This window comes from Taudactylus pleione, unplaced genomic scaffold, assembly GCF_031769625.1.
Source record: "Taudactylus pleione unplaced genomic scaffold, aTauple2 ptg000201l, whole genome shotgun sequence".
Lineage (NCBI taxonomy): Eukaryota > Metazoa > Chordata > Amphibia > Anura > Myobatrachidae > Taudactylus > Taudactylus pleione.
In genome coordinates this window covers 30,987,526-31,009,140 of record NW_028284603.1, presented here as the reverse complement: position 1 = coordinate 31,009,140, position 21,615 = coordinate 30,987,526, and the positions used below count along the sequence as shown (strand labels likewise).

The 21,615-nt window shown below is 41.6% G+C and overlaps 1 protein-coding gene across 2 annotated transcripts in view; it reads right to left on the bottom strand.

Moving 5' to 3' along the window:
* USP34 (ubiquitin specific peptidase 34) overlaps nucleotides 1-21,615 on the bottom strand; it is a 265,775-nt gene that overhangs the window by 166,721 nt on the left and 77,439 nt on the right. For both annotated transcript variants that reach the window (XM_088477313.1, XM_088477314.1), the window contains 10 exons: nucleotides 16,001-16,215; nucleotides 15,276-15,391; nucleotides 15,068-15,195; nucleotides 6,927-7,016; nucleotides 5,984-6,079; nucleotides 3,355-3,437; nucleotides 1,309-1,463; nucleotides 1,112-1,225; nucleotides 908-1,007; nucleotides 235-394 (listed from right to left, as the gene is read on the bottom strand). In XM_088477313.1, the coding sequence (XP_088333439.1) occupies nucleotides 235-394; nucleotides 908-1,007; nucleotides 1,112-1,225; nucleotides 1,309-1,463; nucleotides 3,355-3,437; nucleotides 5,984-6,079; nucleotides 6,927-7,016; nucleotides 15,068-15,195; nucleotides 15,276-15,391; nucleotides 16,001-16,215 (1,257 nt within the window). The remainder of the gene's footprint in view (nucleotides 1-234; nucleotides 395-907; nucleotides 1,008-1,111; nucleotides 1,226-1,308; nucleotides 1,464-3,354; nucleotides 3,438-5,983; nucleotides 6,080-6,926; nucleotides 7,017-15,067; nucleotides 15,196-15,275; nucleotides 15,392-16,000; nucleotides 16,216-21,615) is intronic.

Here is a 21,615-nt window from a genome sequence, read left to right as displayed (position 1 = left end):
CGCACAATGTGTACGTACAATCGTGCGGCCGTTCTATCTGACGTGCTGCACATCACATGGAACAACCCGGATGACAACGCCATGCAGGTGAGTGGAGCGGGGGACCGATATATCGGGCTGTCGTACACCACATAATGCAGTATATATCCTTAGATTAGCAGGCGGGTCGGCTACGATACACATTGTTCTGTGTACCCACTTTATTTTCTAAATAACCAAACAATAACAACTTACCGCCTCCTGAAAGCTTCTAGGTGAGTTTTTAGCATCAGGAGTCCTCGCTCAATGATAGTGAGGCTTGATTGAGAGTCCTGCTCAAGATTACTGGAGGCAATCATAAGGCTTTCCATACATTTACTAATAAACTCATGTTCTTTCTCTAGCCCTGTTTTACCTGAAAATAATAAAACCAATAAATCACTGCATAATGTTATATTTATGAATAAAGGACATAATATAATTTAAGTTTAGACTTTTAAAATGTACAGTAGGTAACCCATGGCTTTCCAGCTGCTGTTCTTGTACTAGGACAAATCTATATTCAGAAATGGAATTTCTGAGTTTTATGGTTACCTATTACAACATGAAATAGGTGGATTGGTTGAAAAAAAAACAACAATTTTTAACATTGATTAAACAAAACAAGAGACTGGATTCTATACTATGCGATTAAGCAATACAAACCATGAGAAACCAATAGAAATAGTGGGTTTTCAGAAACATGTATGGACAGAAACTAGATTGATTTAAAAGACTAAAACCACTGACTTTTTTGTAAGCATTAAACGGTTTTTTAAACATAGACGAAACCAAAAAATCATACGTTGTAAGAAATAACTATTTGCTTTCAAAATATTACGCAAAAACAAACAAATAATATATTGCCCATTTAATGTGTCATTCTCACCATTAATATAATAAGAGTTGATATACTGGATTGCAGCACGGCTGACATCTCCAGTGTGTGCTCTTAGTGCAATGCCCCAAAACTGGTCCATGCCACATAACTGAAAAATATAAAATCACTTATTACACATGCATAAGGAAAACGTAAGTGTACTTCTTGTTAAGTCATTTAGACTGTAGGGAATGGTTTCATTCCCTAACTCACCTCGGAGTTTGAGCCTCCATCATAAGCGCTTGTTGCTAACCGGGCCAGATTGCAGAGGTGCTGGAAAAGGTTTAACCCAGTCATGCTGATAGTTTCAGGTTTAAGTTGTGGCATCTACATAGTAAAATAAAAATACATTAATGGACATCACAGTTATTGTGGTTAATGTTTGGAAACGTATAACAAATCTTATTTACCTTCTCCAAAAACAGGTGTTTATAAGTTTCCATCCCCATGGCATGCTGATCTTTGCTGCGCACCTGATTTAAGAACCAATGTAACGCATCGTCATAGCACTCCAAATCTTCTACTAGGCAGTGCCATAAGATGTCTACTTGTTCCAAACTCAGCCCTGTAAAGAAAAACAAGAACACTGTGTAAGGAACAAATGCCTCCAGATAACTGGAAACAAATATCACTTTCATGAATCAAATGATGAACACAAGACTTTGCAATATCTACAAAAATGCCAGGAGATGGCTGTATACTGCTTCATGGATGGATCTCATGTCTGATTAAAATCCATCAAATTAATATTGGATTTATTGGTAAATGTGGTTAAAACATGTTTTAAAGATGGGTGGTATCGGTCGGTGTCCGGTCTTCTTATAACTGCTCTTAACAGGTCCCATTAATGTTGCAAGAAACCCAGGCACATGAGTTCCAAAACAGCTGGATCTAGTCCAATTAGGCCAATCAGGTGGGTCGCTCATTATGCTTTTCCCCTTTGTACCATGGCAATATTTTATTAAGGTATTTTTTATTTACTTAACAGATAAATCATTTTCACAACAGCCAATAAAGTGTGTGTATAGGGGGGAGGGTGCATGTTACAGACCTTGAAAATGGGGGTTACTGTGACTCATCCCTCTACCAAGCAGACTACACTTAATTGCCAAACGGGGTAGATATCGAAAAGAACCATCAAAGCAAATACTAGAGCAGTCATTCCCAATCTCATCCTCAAGGCACACTAACAGTCCTGGTTTTAGTGATAGCCATGCTTCAGCACAGATGGTTAAATCAAGTTAACTGGGATACTAATTAAGTTACCTGTGCTCAAGTATGGCTATCCTTAAAACCAGGACTGTTAAGCTGGCCACACACTAGACCAACTTTCATCCAACCATCCAACTAGTTGATTGGTTGGAATGAAAATCTGGTAAGGAATGGGAGTAAATGATGATCAACAATTTGCTCCTAAATGCCAGAAAACAGATAAAAATCGTCAGACAAGTTTGTTAAATGTTTGATCTAAACAATTTGTTCAAAAAACAGTTTTAGTCCATTTTCCAGTGTTTGGGAGCAAATTGCTGATTGTCATTTGCTTTCATACCTTACCAGATTTTCATTCCAACCAATCAACTAGTTGGATGGTTGGATGAAAGTTGGTCTAGTGTATGGCCAGCTTTAGTGTACCTTGTGAACCGTGGTTGGGAACCCCTGTGCTAGAGGAACGGAAAGCAACCAAACAGCCTAAGGCCAACAGGCAGCAAAACACTTTATTGAGGACTTACTTGGTAGAGCTAATATATAGTTAGCAGTGTCCTGAGAGTAAATGTAAGGGAAACCGGATTTATCAGTAATTTAAGCCGATCCTATTTTCAACATCAGCCATCTGAGCGGTACTGACATAACTACAAGGAAATGGCTAAATGACTACATGATGGTCTCTGGAAACTAAGGTCTGTAAGCCTACTCCTACCAAATATGATATACAGCATCATACACCTATTTTACTCCAACCCCCATTCTCCCCCATACCTCCCACTCCTTCTTGCAATTCCTCCCACTCCTCCCTTTGTTGGTGTGTTTGTTCCTCTCTTTTTCTTATGTAGAAACATGCACTCACAATATGATTGTACTTATTGATTCTTTTATTGCTTCTGTATATTTGTGACTTCCAATAAACACTGATTACGCCAATATGATATCTGATGTCAACACGTTAGTTTATGCAAATCTGGTGTAAGAGTGACACTATTTACAAATAGGTGAAAGAAGTACCCCAAATAAGACCGAGATTAGAGGCGATTAAAGACTAATGTCTCAGATAGATTATGGAGAAGTATTTTCGCAGTATCATTAAAAATTGCAAATCAATACTCCTATTTAGATCCCCAAAACCCACTACATGACATACTTTTGTTGAAAATCGAAATACAATGTTAAATATCCTGGTATGCTTCATCAATAATGACAGACATGTTACTGCTTATAGGCGTGATATAATGAATACATACTGAAATGATCTGGAGAGCCCAATGTTGAGAATACACAAGTTAAAAATTGAAGACGAACTTGAACTTCTGCACTGTGGCTGTACCTGTCCAAAAAATAAACTAATTAGACAATGTAAGACACAAAAAACACTATTGACAGTTCATTATAAACTAGTATTTGTTACATGTGACATTTGATGTGCAAGATTACATGAACATATTCATCAGTATCACTGAAAATAAGTCTGCAGGGGGCAACACATTTGCTTGACATCTTAGCTAATGCCAATAAAGTTTAACAAATGTCACTGCCTTTTGTGAAATCGGTTTTGCATTTAGGATGGTGAACTAAATTTACTGATATTGAAAATTACATACAATGTTAATCCCTAAAGCTGCATACACACACAACGATTTTGTTACCAACGATTTTCTGAACGATTTTCTGTCATATTTTTAAAGTGTAATGAACGATTTTTTTGAACTACAAACGATTTTTGCATATTCCCTTAATGAAAATCGTTGAGTTGACAAGTCTGACTGAACTACAAACGTGAACGCGCACGAACGATTATCGTTCATCGTTTGACTCAGAAAGTGAACGATTTTTTTCAAACGATTATGGTTAAACGATATCGTTTAACGAGAATCGTTCAAAAAATCGTTGTGTGTATGCAGCTTAAGTGTCAAAAAATCCAGACCTTACAGAGACCCTAAAATCTATGCATACTTACATTTACTGATCAATAATACTTGCACAACAAATTACTAAGTAGTGGTATATCTTGACTGAGCAGTGCTCTTAGTCCATATCTTACAATGTAATTTACGTAAACCTTGCATTCTCGCTTGTAAACTAGACATCTATAAATGAATTTAATATACTAGAGCGAGCAGCAAAATACATTGATAAGTTTTAGTTCAGCATATCAAGAGGCCACTGGGAGGTGTTTGATATTTACATAAATACTAATATTGGGTGATGATGGCAACAGCAGGAGAAGAACTTTGACAGTAATTTCCTAAATACGCTACACACCAGCTACTTTGCCAACATGGAAAAACAATCACCAACTACTGTACTTATAAGGACTACTACTAATTATTTTTGCTTAGGCTAAAGGGGGACAGCCTTAATTATAGGGAAGCCCCACATCATTCATTGCTACTAGGGAAGAAACAAAAGAGAAAAAAAAAAATAACTGCAAGAAGAATTAGTCAAGTAAACACCAGAAAAGTCATCCAAATCTACTACTGCCAGCTAGCTAAAGTTCTGAGAGTGACAATCCTAGTAAGGACAAGTTAGTGGCCACTCTCTGCCTCAGAGATAGTAGTACACTGGAAGTAAAAAGATCTCTAGAATGGCAAACAGAGGGAACATCACAATGTCAACCTCTTAGGGAAAGGTCTTGGAAGAGATCAAGATTTGCAGAACCTTTCTCCCAACACTTGCCTGAGTCCAGGCCACAGTGTGCATACCACACTTTGTTAATGCAGCAAGATGTATTCCAGAGCTGTTCAAAAGGAAGCTTTACATCTCCAGCCACAGAAATACAACAGCTCTCATGAAGCAAGGCACTAACTAAAACTAAACCACTTTGCCTGTCAACGCATGCATTCACCAGATTGCTGGCGCACCAGCAGGAAATAGGTGGGCTAGGGGCAGTTGTTTCTTTTTGAGGACCTTTAGAAACCCAGCAGATACACTGCCAAACGTACGAAAACGCATTCAGGTAGGAGTGAAGAATCTGATTTACGTGAAAACCACACAAGATCTTAGGAAGGAACTACTTAGCAAGTCAACTTTTCTTCTTGAAAACTGGTAAATGGAACACAAAAGACAGTAGAATCTTCCGTTAAAAGTGCTTGGGCTGCCATAAGTACTACATTTAGATCAAAAGAGAGGGCCACAGAAGTGTCCTTATACACTTGGCCTCTATACACCATGCAGCACGAGACACCTCGCGGGAGTAAGACACCGTGCATCTATCGCCGAGCGTTTCCGTCTGATAAAGCATTTTAGTCTCAATGTGACGCAACTAAGGAGACTGCACTGATTCATTTAATATGCAACACGGAGTCTGTAAACAAATCACAATGGACAATTGCGTGAAATAAAGCTACAGCAGCTCCTTGTAGCACCTATACAGCTGTTGCATATAAAATTAATTGGTGTAGTCTCCTGGTGCGTCTTAGTTGCATTTTTGGGGGAATAAGATATGTCGCACAGGGCCTGGCTGTTTGGAGTCACTACAGCAATAGTGTATGCTGACAGATCTGTAGATGGAAAAAAAAGGAAAACAAAGATTTATATGTCAGTAAATGGCAATGAAACATTACCAAAAGGGCTGAGCTTAAGATGGAACTTAAAGCATTAAAGTGTAAACCGGTCTGACATGGTTTCAGTCCTGTGATACTGTAACATACTAGGCTTGAAGGAGCGCAACATGGTCAGAGGACAGACTACAAAAGAGCTTTTCATCATGATCAAGGATTTAATTCCATCCCATAAAGCATCTTGACAAAGCACCCAAGATGTAAAATCAGTAAGAGCCTACAAAACATATTCTAGTGCAATTTCAGTACAAACCTAGTATGGGCAGAGATTTTACTTCAAGCATTACATGTGGTTAGTTCCACCTATACTTACAAGACATGCTTGTGCCTCCCGTCTCTGATAGACTGGATGTAGTGTACCAAATTATCAAAGAAGAGCTTCATCATATTTAGCTCCTTTTCTGCCCACCTATAACAAAAATAATTGGTCAGGTGTAAATTTTATACAGAATCATATACATCAGACCTCAAAAAGAAACAGAGAAAGGACAACATAATTCCTGTTCACCAAGCTGACACCAGCATAAAATAAGAGGTATAGATCGCAGACAAAATAAATCAAATACTAACTTATAAAGCCCATTCGGTTTATGTATTATGCATGCTGCCCAAATTACATTATGAGCTTTACAAAGATTCTCTAGTAACAAAAGAAAGGAAAAGCAAGATTGAAAGCTATTAAAATTGATCAAATCATTAAACTGGAAGATATATTTTGGTGTTATAATATATCTAGTTTTGAACAGTCTATTAATCTATTGTTAAGGTGTCCATCCACTTAACGATGCGGGAGACTACTGCACGATTACGACGCCGTCGTCACCCACGGGGTGAACTATATACACTGAATGTTCAATGTATGCAGATAAATCATCCCCGAACATGGCAATCTGATGGCAGTCGTCAGGGATGATTGATGTTAAAAACGACCAGCGGGCGCGCGCATCGCTGGTAATTTTTAACATTTTGCTGCCTGATTTGCGGGCGATTACCAAGCGATGGAGCGATAACGACCGTCGTTATCGCTCCATCGCTAAGTTTAATCGCCTAGTGGATGGGCAGCATTAGAATATCCTGGTGTCAGGTCACAAGAGTAATTAAGAAGTTTAACCCTAAAAATTACAATTATTTAGATTTAATTTCACACACTAGCATTTTTGTTAAAAAATAGGTTTTAAAGCTTTTCCACATCTCTTATCACGCAGTTGATCAACAAATCCCATAATAAAACAACAATGGAAAAACAGACGACATACATTGTTATCCAGTGGGTATCATAACTGCTTCCAAACTGCTGAAAAGTCCCAAATAACTTGGGCAGAAGCCGGAGCGACACAACAACAGACCTGCCAAGAGAGGGAGCAGAACATTAAATGGTCAGTGCATTCACTGAATAAACTTATACTGTAAGGTCAGTCATTACAACTGCTAAGAAAACTAATTAACATGAACGAACATTATATTAGTGGTCATATTTAAAATGGTATTTTTACACTGGAACATGGAAAATAGAGACTGCTATAGGACTGTCATTTTTTAATATTCAACCAGAGAGAGACAAAGCCAAGGGCGAGAAACATCACCCTTGAAAAGAAAAAAATAATCACATTAACCATTGGTAAGGAAATCTGGAAGTGGACAACCAACAAGGGAGGGATCAAAGTGTTCCCCAGAAGAAATCGGAAAAAAAGATTTAACTGGTAAGTACCACAAAGCTTGCTTTCTCTTTATTTCATCTATGGGGACACTTCTTGACCATGGGGATGTACAAAAGTTGCCCCTAGGGGAGGGTTACTTCAGTTTTACCTGAACATAATACATTACGTCCAAAAATAGAATCTCTGGGTGCAAAGTCCTGAAGTATGTAAAATTTGGTGAATGCATGAACAGAGGACCATGCAGCTGCTCTACATAACAAAGCAGGAATTCTGGCTGGAACAGGCCCTTCAGATGCCCCCAAACACCTAACTGTAGCAGTAATCCATCTGGCTACAATCTGCTTTGATGCTGGCCAACCTCTTTTCCTGGCATCATAAACAATGAATAAACACTCTGGGCCAAATGTAATAGGGTGTCTGTTTTGGTAAATGGCGAGTTTGGTGCTAAACTCGCAATTTTTCACAACTCTCCAATGTAATAGGGTGTCTGTTCACTAAAACTCGCATTTTTCAGAGTTACTAAAACTCTCCATTCTCAAACTCGCATCCAGATGTTTTCACATTGAAAACAATCAACTCGCCAAATGTAATAGGGTGTCTGTTTCAGACTTGCAAAAAAAAGTTTACCAAAAGTCCCCAAATAATAGACCTGCTTCAGGCTAGCGAGTACATCCTGAGCAGGTCAGATTAACACAGAAACATGCACATATCCATGAGATATGTATATGTTTCTGTGTGTACTTATGTAAAATGTGTTTAAATTAAAAAAAAATGACGTGCACCCCTCCCCAAAAGCATAACCAGCCCCGGGCTTTATAAAGCCTGTTCTGGTTCTAAAAATACAGGGGCCAAAATGCGTAGGGGGCCCCTGTATATTAAGAACCAGCACAGGGCTTTGTTGAGCTGGTCCTGGTTCTGGAAAATCAGGGGACAAAACGAGTAGGGGTCCCCTGAAAATTCCTGAACCAGCACCGAACTCTTTCTAGCAGGGGGATAATGCCACAGCCAGGGAAAACCTTTCACCGGTTTCCCCGGCCAAAGCATTATCCCTGACTGCTAGTCAGTCCAGGCCGGGGATCCCTGGGGAGTTGGGTACCCCCCCAATAAAGGGGTACCGCTCTCCAGGGCACCCCAGGCCTAGACTGATAGCCCGGGGCTATCACCGGCACCCTAGGGCGGTGGGTGCCGGGTTGATAGTGTAAAGTGAAAGTGTCAAATTAAATTTACCATATTGTCTTTATTTGTAGAACCACAAGTACCAGCAAGCCTCCCCTGCATGCTGGTATTTGAGAGAACCACAAATACCAGCATGCGGGGCATTACGGGCCCGCTGGCACTTATAGTTCCACAACTAAAGAAATACGTAAAAAAACAAACTTACACCGTGAAAGTATAATTTTAATAAAACATACATGCACACTCACACATACTCACCTATTATCCGAAGTAATCCATAGGGGTGTACCTGAAAAAAAAAATCCATACTCACCTCTCCTATGCGTAGATTCGTCCTCTTCTCCAAGTAGGCAATCCAGGGGTTAAAATAAAAAAACAAAAAAAACCTGATCCATGCCGGACTGAGCAAAGGTACACGTGTGCCCCGTCAGTACAGGGGCCACCAGCCAATCAGGGAGCATCTCCGTCGGAGCAGCTCCCTGATTAGCTGAATGCGGCCAGCCTCTGTCTCCCTTAGACGTCTATGGTGAGAAATCCCCATCCCATTGATGTAAACCACAAGATTAACATCAATTAATCTTGCGGTTACTATGTAGCGGCTCTCACCATAGACGGGCTATGGGGATTTCTCACCATAGACGTCTAAGGGAGACAGAGGCTGGCCGCATTCAGCTAATCAGGGAGCTGCTCCGACGGAGATGCTCCCTGATTGGCTGGCGGCCCCTGCACTGACGGGGCACACGTGTGCCCCGGTCATTTACGTGGAGCAAAGGTATGTGTACACACATACCTTTGCTCAGTCCGGCATGGATCGGGTTTTTTTCGTTTTTTTATTTTAACCCCTGGATTGTCTACTTGGAGAAGAGAACGTGATTTACGCATAGGAGAGGTGAGTATGGATTTTTTTTTCAGGTACACCCCTATGGATTACTTCGGATAATAGGTGAGTATGTGTGAGTGTGAGTGTGCATGTATGTTTTATTAAAATTATACTTTCACGGTGTAAGTTTGTTTTTTTACGTATTTCTTTAGTTGTGGAACTACAAGTGCCAGCGGGCCCGTAATGCCCCGCATGCTGGTATTTGTGGTTCTCCAAATACCAGCATGCAGGGGAGGCTTGCTGGTACTTGTGGTTCTACAAATAAAATCAATATGGTAAATTTAATTTGACACTTTCACTTTACACTATCAACCCGGCACCCACCGCCCTAGGGTGCCGGGGGATAGCCCCGGGCTATCAGTCTAGGCCTGGGGTGCCCTGGAGAGGGGTACCCCTTTATTGGGGGGGTACCCAACTCCCCAGGGATCCCCGGCCTGGACTGACTAGCAGTCAGGGATAATGCTTTGGCCGGGGAAACCGGTGAAAGGTTTTCCCTGGCTGTGGCATTATCCCCCTGCTAGAAAGAGTTCGGTGCTGGTTCAGGAATTTTCAGGGGACCCCTACTCGTTTTGTCCCCTGATTTTCCAGAACCAGGACCAGCTCAACAAAGCCCTGTGCTGGTTCTTAATATACAGGGGCCCCCTACGCATTTTGGCCCCTGTATTTTTAGAAGCAGAACAGGCTTTATAAAGCCCAGGACTGGTTATGCTTTTGGGGAGGAGGTGCACGTTTTTTTTTTTTTTTTTAACACATACAGAAGCCATCACGGATCTCACTGATCTGTGATGGCTTCTCTAAAACTCGCACCTTTTAATGCTACTCGCATTAAAAGGTGTCAGTTTACATAGTCCTAAACTCGCCTGCACTCGCAAATGCAGTAGCCTCGAGCTGAAAAGTTTGCAGGCTATTGAATTTGCGAGTTTCAGTACAAACTCGCACTTTTTAAAAGTGCGAGAAAGTGCGAGTTTGTACTGTTACTAAAACTGACTACCTATTACATTTGGCCCTCGGTCTTCCTTATACTGACAGTCCTCTCCAGGTATCTCCTTAATACTCTTACTACATACAACAGAGACACTTGCTTGTGATCAATTGTCATGATAGATTTAGCAAAGGATGGTATAATTATTTGTGGATTAAGATGAAAAGCCACCACCACCTTCGGTTTAAAAGAAGGGAGCGTATGTAATACTGCCCTATCATCATGGATAACTAAAAATTGATGTTTGCCAGATAAAGCTCCCAATTCTGACACCCTTTTAGCTGATGAAATAGCCAAAAGAAAAGCTAATTTCCAAGATACCCATTTAAGGTCTACCTCCTGCAAAGGTTCAAAAAGTGGTAACTGGACAGCTGTCAGTACAACATTTAGGTCCCGTGACTCTATGGGGTTCCTATATGGTGGCTGTGTGTGTAATACACCCTCCAAAATAAGTCTTTACTTCTGAAATAAGGACCAATCTTTTCTGAAAATAAATCAACAGAGATTATTCCTGTACCTTCAGGGAGCCTAACCTAAAGCCCAACACGAGACCTGCCTATAGAAAAGAAAGGAGTCTAGGTAACAAGAAAGAATATGAGACATTCTCCTTTTTACACCAAGTAATATTATTCCAGACTGTGATAATTGGCTGAATCTTTCTTCCTAGCTTTCATCATTGTCTGCACAACTGAATCTGAGAAACTTTTTTTTTTTATCTTAAAATCTTGGCTTCATGAGCCATGCCATTAAAATAATGTTTTGACAGACAATCGGACCCTGTGATAACAGATCCTGACGAAGAGGGAGTTTGACTCCCGTACCCACTGCCATGTCTATTCTGTCTGAATACCAAACTCTTCTTGGTCAGTTTGGCGTTACCAATATCACAGGAATATTTTCCTTTTTTATCTTCCAGAGAACCCTTTAGAAGCATTGATATTGGGGGAAACGTGTAGGACAGGTGAATCTTCCAAGGCACCACCATTGCATCTATTCGGAAGGCTAAAAGATCCCTGGTTCTGCAACAAATCCTATGCGTCTTTTTGTTGAATCGAGAAGCCATTAAATCTATCTCTGGTTGACCCCGTTTCAAAACCAGCTTGTTGAATACTTCCAGATGCAGAAGCCATTCCCCTGGAAGAATTGATTTCGACTTAGAAAGTAGGCCTTCCAATTTTCTATTCCAGGAATAAAACCTGTAGCTGGAACTCCAATCTCTGTCTAGATCAGAATCTGAAATGTTTCCCTCATAGTCAGGGAGCGCTTTGTTCCTCCCTGGTGATTTAAGTATGCTACTTTTGTAGCATTGTCTGAATGGATTTTATTGGTTTCCATATAAAGAATAAATTCTGCTTTTGTTTGTGTATTTAGAAAAGCTCTTTGTTCCAATACATTAATGGGAAGCCTTGCTTCCTTTTTTAGTCCATAGGCCATGAAAATTATGGTTCAAGATGACTGTAGCCCCTCCATCCTTCGAGACTGGCATCTGTAGTGATTACGAATGAGTCCAAGACCAAGAAACTCCTGTCCTTGTTTAGGTTTTCCATATGTGTCCACCATATGAGCAAATGTCTTGTCCCTGGGGAAATGGTAATGAGTTGATTTGATAGTTAAGGATTGAGCCCTTAGAATGTTCAAATGAAATATCATGGAATGCAATCTTGCATACTGTATTGCTTCGAATGTAAATACCAACTTCCGTAGTAATTACCAACTTCCGTAGTAATATCATGTAACAGAGAACTGATGCACTCCCGAGCCTCAAAATCTTTTTGACTAGATTTTGAATGATCTTTTCTTCTAGTAGAAAAACTCTGGCCAATACTGTATTGAACCTGAGGCCCAAAATTTCCATCTGACGACTGGGAACCAACTTGCATTTTTTCCATTTGATCACCCAGCCTTGGCACTGTAAAACGTCTAGTGCCTTTGAAAGGTTCACCTGGAGCGTAACCACTAAATCTGCTTTGAACAATAGGTCTTCTAAATAAGGAATTATCTTTAGTCTAATCTTCCTTAGGAAGCCTGTCATGAGTTTTGTAAAAGCATGAGGTGATGATGCTATACCAAAAGGGATGGCCCTGAAGTGAAAATGCCTTTCGAAGACTTTGAAGGTCTTCCCAAATAGGCACATGATGATAGGCATCTTTGATGTCTATACATGCCAAAACCTTGTTTATCTTCATTCCATTTATGACTGACCTTACAGACTCCATTCTGAATTTGTATATTCTCAGTTTGGTGATTAAATTCTTTGGATACATCTTTGGTTCAGTCAAAAATTTCAGGTCTACCAGTGGTGGTTAGGCAAGTGTTGTGGTTAAAATCATGGGATGCGGATATAGAGACTAAGAAGTCATTAGAAGGTTCGCCTATCAGGGTAGATTTTTGTTTGGACCTGATTTTACATAAAAGAATTTTGAAAGCCACAGGTGGGAAAAGATTTTTCTTACAATTAAGAAGTTCGCCGAAGACTAAATGTCAAACCTTTCTCCCATCTTTTAAACTGCATGCTGTCCAGTCCTTTCGGTCAAGGGGACAGTTATCTATGTTCCGCAGCTTCGGTAATAAGAGAAGACAAACTAGAGAGGAGCAGGGAAAACAGGTATCCAAGCTCCAGGGTAAGTCAGCATGACAGAGGGGGGTTTGCTTTATCGGTCTCTCGGGTCCACCACTGAAAAGGTTTTTTGCAAATTGGCCAAATGACAGACAAAAATGTCTTGTGTTAGGTCAGGAACTAAAGGTTCGCCAAGATTCAAGGGTAATTATCCCAGTACCAAAATGAAAAATGGGGTTTTATTCTAACCTGTTTTTATTCCAAAAACCACATTGAAGTCACAGAGAGGAAAGGGAAGAAAGAAGCTCTGCAGTTTCATCAGCAGATCCTTTTCAGCTGTGGGACTGTACCAATAATCCTCTGTCTGAACTTCCTTGTCCAGCTTGACGTTTTACTGCAGCATGTTACCCTTTTGAATAAGTGTAGGCCCTGATAGCATCTACTCCAGCAGTTTCATTAGAATGAGGAGCTTGTTGACATTAACACAGCCACCTATCTTGCGGCAAGATGGACTGGTACGAAGCTTACTTCCTGGTTTATGGCTGATGTCATCTGTAATGGCCGCTTCCGCTCTGAGAGTGCGCCCACACAGTGTCTCTTACAGTCAGCATGCAGCATGTCAGATGATCTCCATCACAGCATGTCGCTGCACCCCCCTCCGATCCAGTTTGACTGCCACCCCGTTCTCTCCTGCGCAGAGCTTCACCAACATCATATCAGGGAGCCCCTGCTGCCAGCCAGACTGTCAGGTAAGAAGGGGGTTTGAGGGACAAATTTACAGGGGGACCTACAGACACTTTAAAGGCCCCTACACACTGGACAATATTTTGAACAATTTGGCTGATTCCGACACATCGGAACGACAAATCTTTCAAATCGTCAAGTATGTACGCACTATGCGCACTCCCGTAGCGTTGTTCGCTGCATCTTCATATCTTTTGTACATGCAGGAAGATCTGTCAATCTTGTTAACGATTTGCCGGAGATCGGGCAGTGTGTCCGCTCTACCAAACGACCAGACGATATGGTTACATTATATAGTTAACGATCTAACCACCAATCGATGCAAGATGTCTCGTTTGGTCGTTTGTTAGATTGCACAGTGTGTATGCACTAGAACGTTTGCCTAGGAGTTCAAGGGAAATCGTTGACGACATTGCATCGTTTGCAAGACGTCTAGTGTGTACCTAGCTTTAGGGGGGAAAGACTGCAAATGTGGAAGAGAAAAAAGGACTTGGAGCATTTAAAAATTACATTATTATTATTCAGCATGGCAGAAAATGCAGCTCAACAGCTAACCAGCTGGACCCGATGAAGTGCATACCATTACTATACGAACAAGCTAGATAATTAAACACATGTGCATATGCGGTCAGCGCTGGCTGAAATCTTGGCACTAGCTGATGGATTCAGCAGATTGGTTCAGGTCTACTGCAAGCAAGGGGGTAATAATGGCAAGAGTGGGGAGAGGAAGACAACAGGAAGGAAGAGGGCTGGGCTCTGTTTGTGATAAATTACAATCTATAAGGGTGGTGGTGGCGGGGACAGAACACAGAAGGGTGACAGAGGTAAGTCAAAGTGCTGGGGCAGAGAGGGGTGGCTTAGCATGAGATCTTAGCTCAGAAACCGGCAGGATCTTGACACAAGTAGCTCTGCACATGACTTTAGTATGCAGAAGTAGAAATGATCTAAAAGTTACAAATTGTTTATTAAACTGTAGCTACAAAATAGTGCTACAGATTTAATTTAGCAAAATAAGCAGAACATCTAACATAATACAGCAACAAAAATAATTACAAAAATATTATAAGTTAGAGTAGCAGAAGAGAAGCTTTCAGCTATAAAATAGTATTCTACATACATTTAAGAAGTAGTAAGTATCAATTTCTAATTCTATTCTTCTGGGTGGTCATTAAATGCCACCTAATTATGAATTTTCCTAAAAAGCCCCATCTCATTAGTGGAGTCTCCTAGCTGTCAGCTAGGAAGAAGTTACAGGAGTTGGTAGGGGTAACTCCTGAACAGCAGGGGTCATGGAGTGGAACACTGGCACTTCTACTTTTTTGTTCTTAAACTGTACAACGAACTATAAACAATTGCTTTCTATATAAAAAGTAATAAAACAACCAAAGTATAACCCATACCTATTATTAGCAAGGTTTTCTAAGCAGCCCTCGATGAAACGCATTCTAATTTGCCTGTCTGTAAACCAGCAAACCAAAGAGCAGAGAAGCTTTTCCGCTTCATTTATTAATCCTTCAGACAGGTGAACCTGCAGCACAAAGGATACAGTTGGTCAAACATTGAGCCTCCACATTGCTGCAAACTTCTAAACATTAAAATGTGACTCACTGCATCCTCATCCTGAACCAGGTCCCACAGCAGCGTGTTCCCTTTCTTACATACATTATCCAGGTTGATGTCCACCACTGCGTTGCTGTTGTACTGGTGTTTATGAACAGAGGGACCTGTGCAACCCACAAGAAATATGTAAATACTAACACCGGGAATTAAACAAAAAGAAAACCTATACAAAGAGAGTACAAGTTATAGTGGAGAATGAACTTTCCTTAATGACTAGTATTATTCATAAACTATATGTTGCTCTTTGATCGCTGCCATATGGTCTATAAAAGTCTGCTCCAAATTCTAGATTGACAAAATACCCTGATTGGAGCAAGGTATAATGCAAAATACTATTTCCACGCTTCTAATCACTAGATCCGGGTACTCCCATCAGCATATAGACCTCTCTGCTCACCATGTATGTAGGACAATGCTCATTTCCAATTACCAGCCAAACAAATCCGAGTCAAAGGCCACGGTGATTAGTAATGACATAAGAACGTTATTCCCTTTCATAGGCGACATGACATATGACATGAAAACAAGCATATTTATACAGATTTTTTGCGTTAGTTCCAACTGAAAATGCTAAGTGTACACATTAATTTATTTTCTTGAAACAGGATTCAATAAATGGCTGCACAGCTGGTACCAGTTAATGCTGACATTCGGTAACACTGCCGGTGCTGGTAAACAACATGCAACTTTACTTCAACAAGAATTAGCCTTGCCTTGGCTCAGATGTTCATGGTAGATTGAAGCCAGGTTGGGAAGGTGCTGCTGGAGGTGAGAGGTTAGTTCAGCGTGAGAATTGATTTGTACAAGTTCTTCTTCACAGCCAGATTCTTCTCCATCAAAGTCTGCCATGTTTTTCTCGGACTTTGCACTTACTTGCGAGCTGCTACAACTCACGTCATCTGCACTCAACATGTCATCTACCATGTGCCTGAAAAGCAAGAGACACTGGGTAAATCCTTGACACTGAGAACATGTAAAAGATTTTAGAGCAATTATGAATTCATGAATATATAAGATGACATTGGTAACTGAAAATATAATAAAAAGAGCAAACACACTACAGAAAAGCAAGTTAGTTAAGGACCCAGAACAGTGACTGACAGCACTGCGGAAATCCAAACCATCACATGCAGCCACAGCTTCTTCCTACTTTATTGCCAGATTTTTGGTATAGCTTGCAACACTTGTTTAAAATGCCTGCCGCTATATTACTGAAAGGAGTCTCTTTCTTATTACAGAGATTTTAGGGTAATGTACAGATATTTTGAAGGTTACAGGGCCACCCAAGAGTGATGCCATTGAAGAATATCAAATTGCCTATTACTGGTCCAGACTGCTACAGTGTATGGTATGTACAGCATCTTATGTCAAACACCAATAGCAGGCATCACATTAGCTACAAACATTGTATAATATATAAACATCCTTTCATGTAATATTGCCCTGAATTCCTAAGACTGTCCTGCCCTAGGAGGCCTCACCAGCAGAATAAAGTTCTAATACAACTAAAAATCATTGTCACCTCACTAGCAGAATGGTGATCGTCCCTCCAGCGGGACTTCACAATAAAGAAGTTACAATCCCTTTAACATAACTAGTATTCAACCCAATTGGATGAGTTTGAAGCATTTGGGACTGTGTTGTATGCTCCTGATTGGATATCTGAACCATCTGTTCCCTATACGAACACACCCCAGTTGTAGTGACTACTGACTAGTATTCCCACCAGGATTTGGGGCGGGCAGGATACACGTGTGCCGTGGCAGTAGCATGTGGCAAATCCACACTTGCGCCCGGCCGGTGAAGGGGGCACGGCCTGCCAACGTCACTGTTGGGGGCAGGACAGCCCCGCCGACGTCACTGTTGGGGGGGCGCGCCAAGCCGGCGGCATTACTAATGGGGGTGTGCCCAAAACCTATCGAGGTGCTGCTTTCCCCCCAAGCTCTCCCTTAATGTGAACAACTGCCGTGCGCATGCGCAAGGCATCTATTCGCGCAGCGGCCAGTCTGTTTTAGGCGCTAAAAGGGCAGGGCGCATTTTGCCCTTTAAAATGTGGGCAGCGCGTGGTGCCCTGCTGAAACAGCCTAGCGTGAACACGAAGTGACTATGTAAAAAAATCTGTGAAAAAGTGATAACCCCAACACTATAATAAAATGGACACCGAACCGTACAGCTAGGCAGAGACATGTAGAATGGTCTAGTAATCAACAAGAAAGCACACAGAACAACAAAATAAAAACGACCGGTTGTCTACCAACCAACCTCATTCTAGTAATCAACACAAATCCATGTTTCCCTTTTTTCGGAACACGGGAAAAAAGGGACCTAAACCATGTTCGTATAAAAGATCGTCCTTTAAAAAATCGGTTTGAGCAATTAACAATAGACTCACCAAGACAACCAAGAGAGTCAGAACTAGAAACAGATACAGAGGCCCAGGGAGTGGCCGTACCAAAAAGAAAACAGGAAGATTCCGGTAAAACCTGTGGGTATCTCTAACCTATCATCAAAACTAACAGAAGCAAAAATCAAATTACTATCTAAGGGATTAAACTTTGCCCCTTCATCTCAGTACAATTTATTTGATCTCTTTAACGACCTAAACTGATATATTCGTACTCTATGCCGCAAAAGGTACTTTTCTCATAATTAAAATCACATGCAAGCAATTTTTCTTGACCTGGGTGATGATCAGACATTTAATGATCTCCTATGCCTTATACATGAGAACGAGGCACTGAACAGGTCCCCACCTCCTGTTTTTGACATTAACAGAGACTAGGTATATAGTTATATACATCTAAATTAAAAACTAAATACAGGTTGAGTCTCCCATATCCAAAATGCTTCGGACCAAGGGTATTTTGGATATCGGAATATTCCGTATTTTGGAATAATTGCATAAGATATTTATATTTCTTAGGAATAGGGCCTAAATCTAAACACAGAATGCATTTATGATTCATGTACACCTTATACACACAGCCTGAAGGTAATTTTAGACAATATTTTAAATAATATTGTAGCTCAAACAAAGTTTGTGTAAATACATGAAATTAATTTATCTGTCTTATACACCTTATACACACAGCCTATAGGTCATTTTATACTTTATTTTTAATAATTTTGTGCCTTAAACAAAGTTTGTGTACATTAAACCATCAAAAATCAAAGGTTTCACTATCTCTGTCATGCTAAAAATATTCCGTATTTCGGAATATTTGGATATGGGAGACTCAACCTGTAGGAGTTTTTACCCCCTAAGTTACAAAAGTCCCCAGATTGATTTAGTCTATAAAAATACTCTCGGTGAATTTAAAGAACTGTGTGAACATAGCACAAAAAAGATCTACTATAGACAAAATCAAACCATTCAGGAAAGAACTGCCCTACAGAACATATCAAACAAAATAAAGAGTTATGGTAGACTTACCTTTGTTAACTCTTTTTCTTCAAAGTCCATAGGATCCACAGGGATAACATGAGGAAATTGTGTTGGAGTGATCCAGGCACCAAACAGGATGCCTCTGGTCCTCCTACACATATACCCCACCCCAAGGCAGGAGAAGAAAAAGGAGAAAGAAGGACAATGTACACCAGAAACACTCTCTCAAGATGAGGGAATCCGTGACCGAAAGAAAAAATACCCAATGCAGCCAGGTGCGTCAGGGTGGGTGCCCTGTGGACCCTATGTGACATGAGACCATGAAGTCTCCATCTGGTAGGCCCCATCTGTTCACCACGAGTTGAAAAATCCCCGGGTGGAGAGCCCACTCTCTGGTGTGTATGTCCTGATAACTTAGAAAGTCCACTTCCCAGTTGAAGAAGATTCCCGGGATGAATATCGCAGAGACAGTCGGAAGATACCTTCTGCCCAGATCAGACTGTATGCCACTTCCCTTTGTCACTTGCTGCGAGACTTCGCGTGCCTCCTTGTTGCTTAAGATAGTCTACTGTGGTCGCGTTGTCGGACTGGATCTGGACCGACCTGCCTTGGAGTAGGTCCTGTGCCAGGATGAGTGCTTTGTATACTGCGCGCAGCTCCAGAATGTTTATGGGCAAGTAACTTTCCTGCTTTGTCCATGTTCCCTGAAAGGTATGATGACCTGTCACCGCCCCCCATCAGCGAAAACTGGCATCCGTGGTGTGGAGCACCCAATTTAGAATCCAAAATTGGCGACCCTTGTCCAGATGAGCCTGTTGTAGACGAACCTCCGGAGTGAGAAGGATCCTTTGGGACCGTATTAAATGATACTGCTCCTTCTGAGAGGATCACTTGTTGCAGAGGCCTGGAGTGGAACTGAGCAAATTCCACTATGTCGAAGGTGGCTACCATTGACCCCAGGACCTGCATCGCTGATAGAATTGATACCTTTCGCTTGCAGAGCAATTTGCGTACTCGCAATATTAGGGCCGAGATCTTGTCCTCTGGCAGAAACACCCTTTGTGCTTGAGAATCCAAAAGTGCCCCCAGATGTACCATCTGCTGTATTGGAGAAAGAGAGGATTTCTTCTAATTGGTGATCCAGCCATGCTTCTGTAGGAAAGCAATGGTCAGTTGGAGAACAGCTGGAGACTGTGCCAATATCAGAAGTTCGTCCAGCCTTCTGATTCCCTGACGCCTGAGGTAGGTCGTCATAACCACCATTATTTTGGTGAAGACCCGAGGGGCCATTGATAGACCAAAGGGCAGTGCCTGAAATTGGTAATGTTGTTGCAGGACAGCAAACGTAGAAATTGTTGGTGGGATGGTGTAATAGACACATGCAGATATGCATCCTAAATATCCAGGGAAGCCATAAAACCCCCAGGACAGCAAATCGTAGAAATTGACCGAAGAGTCACCATACGGAACTTGGGTACACGGATAAACTTGTTGAGTGTTTCCAGATTTAGGATAGGTCGATGAGACCCATTTGGTTTCTGAACCAAAAATAGATTGGAATAATAGCCCCTTCCTTGTTGACCCACAGGAACCAGGATTATCATACCTGCCCTCAGCAGGGAGCAAATAGCCTCCTGGAGGGCCAAGGCCTTGATAGAAATCTGATGGGGGAGTTGTGCAAAAACATTTCTGCGGAGGATGCCTCAGGAAAGTGGGGGCATAACCCTGAGAGACCTCTTCTCGGACCAGGTGTCTGTTGTTTGATGCCAGTAGTCCGCGAATTAAAGAAGTCGGCCTCCCACCCTGGGATCCCCCCGGAGGAGGCCTGCCTCATCAGGCAGGGGGTTTGTCGTCCTGCTTAAGAGGCTGGACATCTGACTGGCCAGGACCTCTTAGCTTGCTGCTTGGTGGTCCTGTGAGAACAAGACAGCCTGGAGGAAGATTGTCCGTTTGGTCTTCCCTGAGGGTGAAAGGACTGAAAAGAATGTCTAGACTTTGATGTAGCTGTTGATGGCAGACCTGCATATTTTGAAGCGGCCAGAGTAGCCACTATCTTATCCAATTCTGCTCCAAAAGTATGTTTAGGTTTCCATAAAAAGGTAATGACTCCAGAGCCTTCTTGGATCCCGTATCTGCTTTCCAGGACCAAAGCTGCAGATGCTTTAGAAGCCAGGAGTCCAACATCTATTGCAGCTTCTCCCAAATAGGAGGCCGCTTCCCGTATGTGGGAGATAGAAGACAGCTGTTCTCTGGTAGCATTTGGTCGAGTATCCTCCAATGCCCCTGTCCATTCTTCAACAGCCTTGGATACCCAAACCCCAGCCAGAGCTGGCCGAGAAACAGCTCCACACAATGAAAACACTGGTTTAAGACATGTTCCAAGTTTTCTAACTGTAAGATCTTTAAGACGCTGACGGTAGAGGTAACGTAGCACTCCTGACTAAATGTGTCACATGAGCATCCACAGTAGTAGGGAACTCCCACTTAGTACATTCAGTAGGTGGGAAAGGATACAAAGATGCTAATCTTTTGTAACATGGAACCGTTTATCTAGGTTACTCCATGCTTCTTCCATAAGTTCAGTGAGCTGCTCAGACTTCGGAAACTCCGCTTTTACCACCTTCTGGTGTTTAAACACTGGAGACCTAGGTCTAGGAGCTGGCTCATTATCCTGTATATTTAGGATTGATGCGACTGCCCTCACCAAAGAAGGGACATCCACTGTAGAAGGATGGTCCTCCTCTCCTGAGATAGACCCCGGAGAAGAACCCGGCGCATGATCTGATTCCTCCGATGATGCATCTGAATCTACATGCTGAGCAGACTGATAAAATGATATCGTCCACTTAGGTGCTTTAGTGGCTACCGGTCTGTTTGCTTGCAACATTTGTTGAAATGCAGTAGCTGACTAAGCAGTACTCTGACTTGAGTGGGCATAAACAT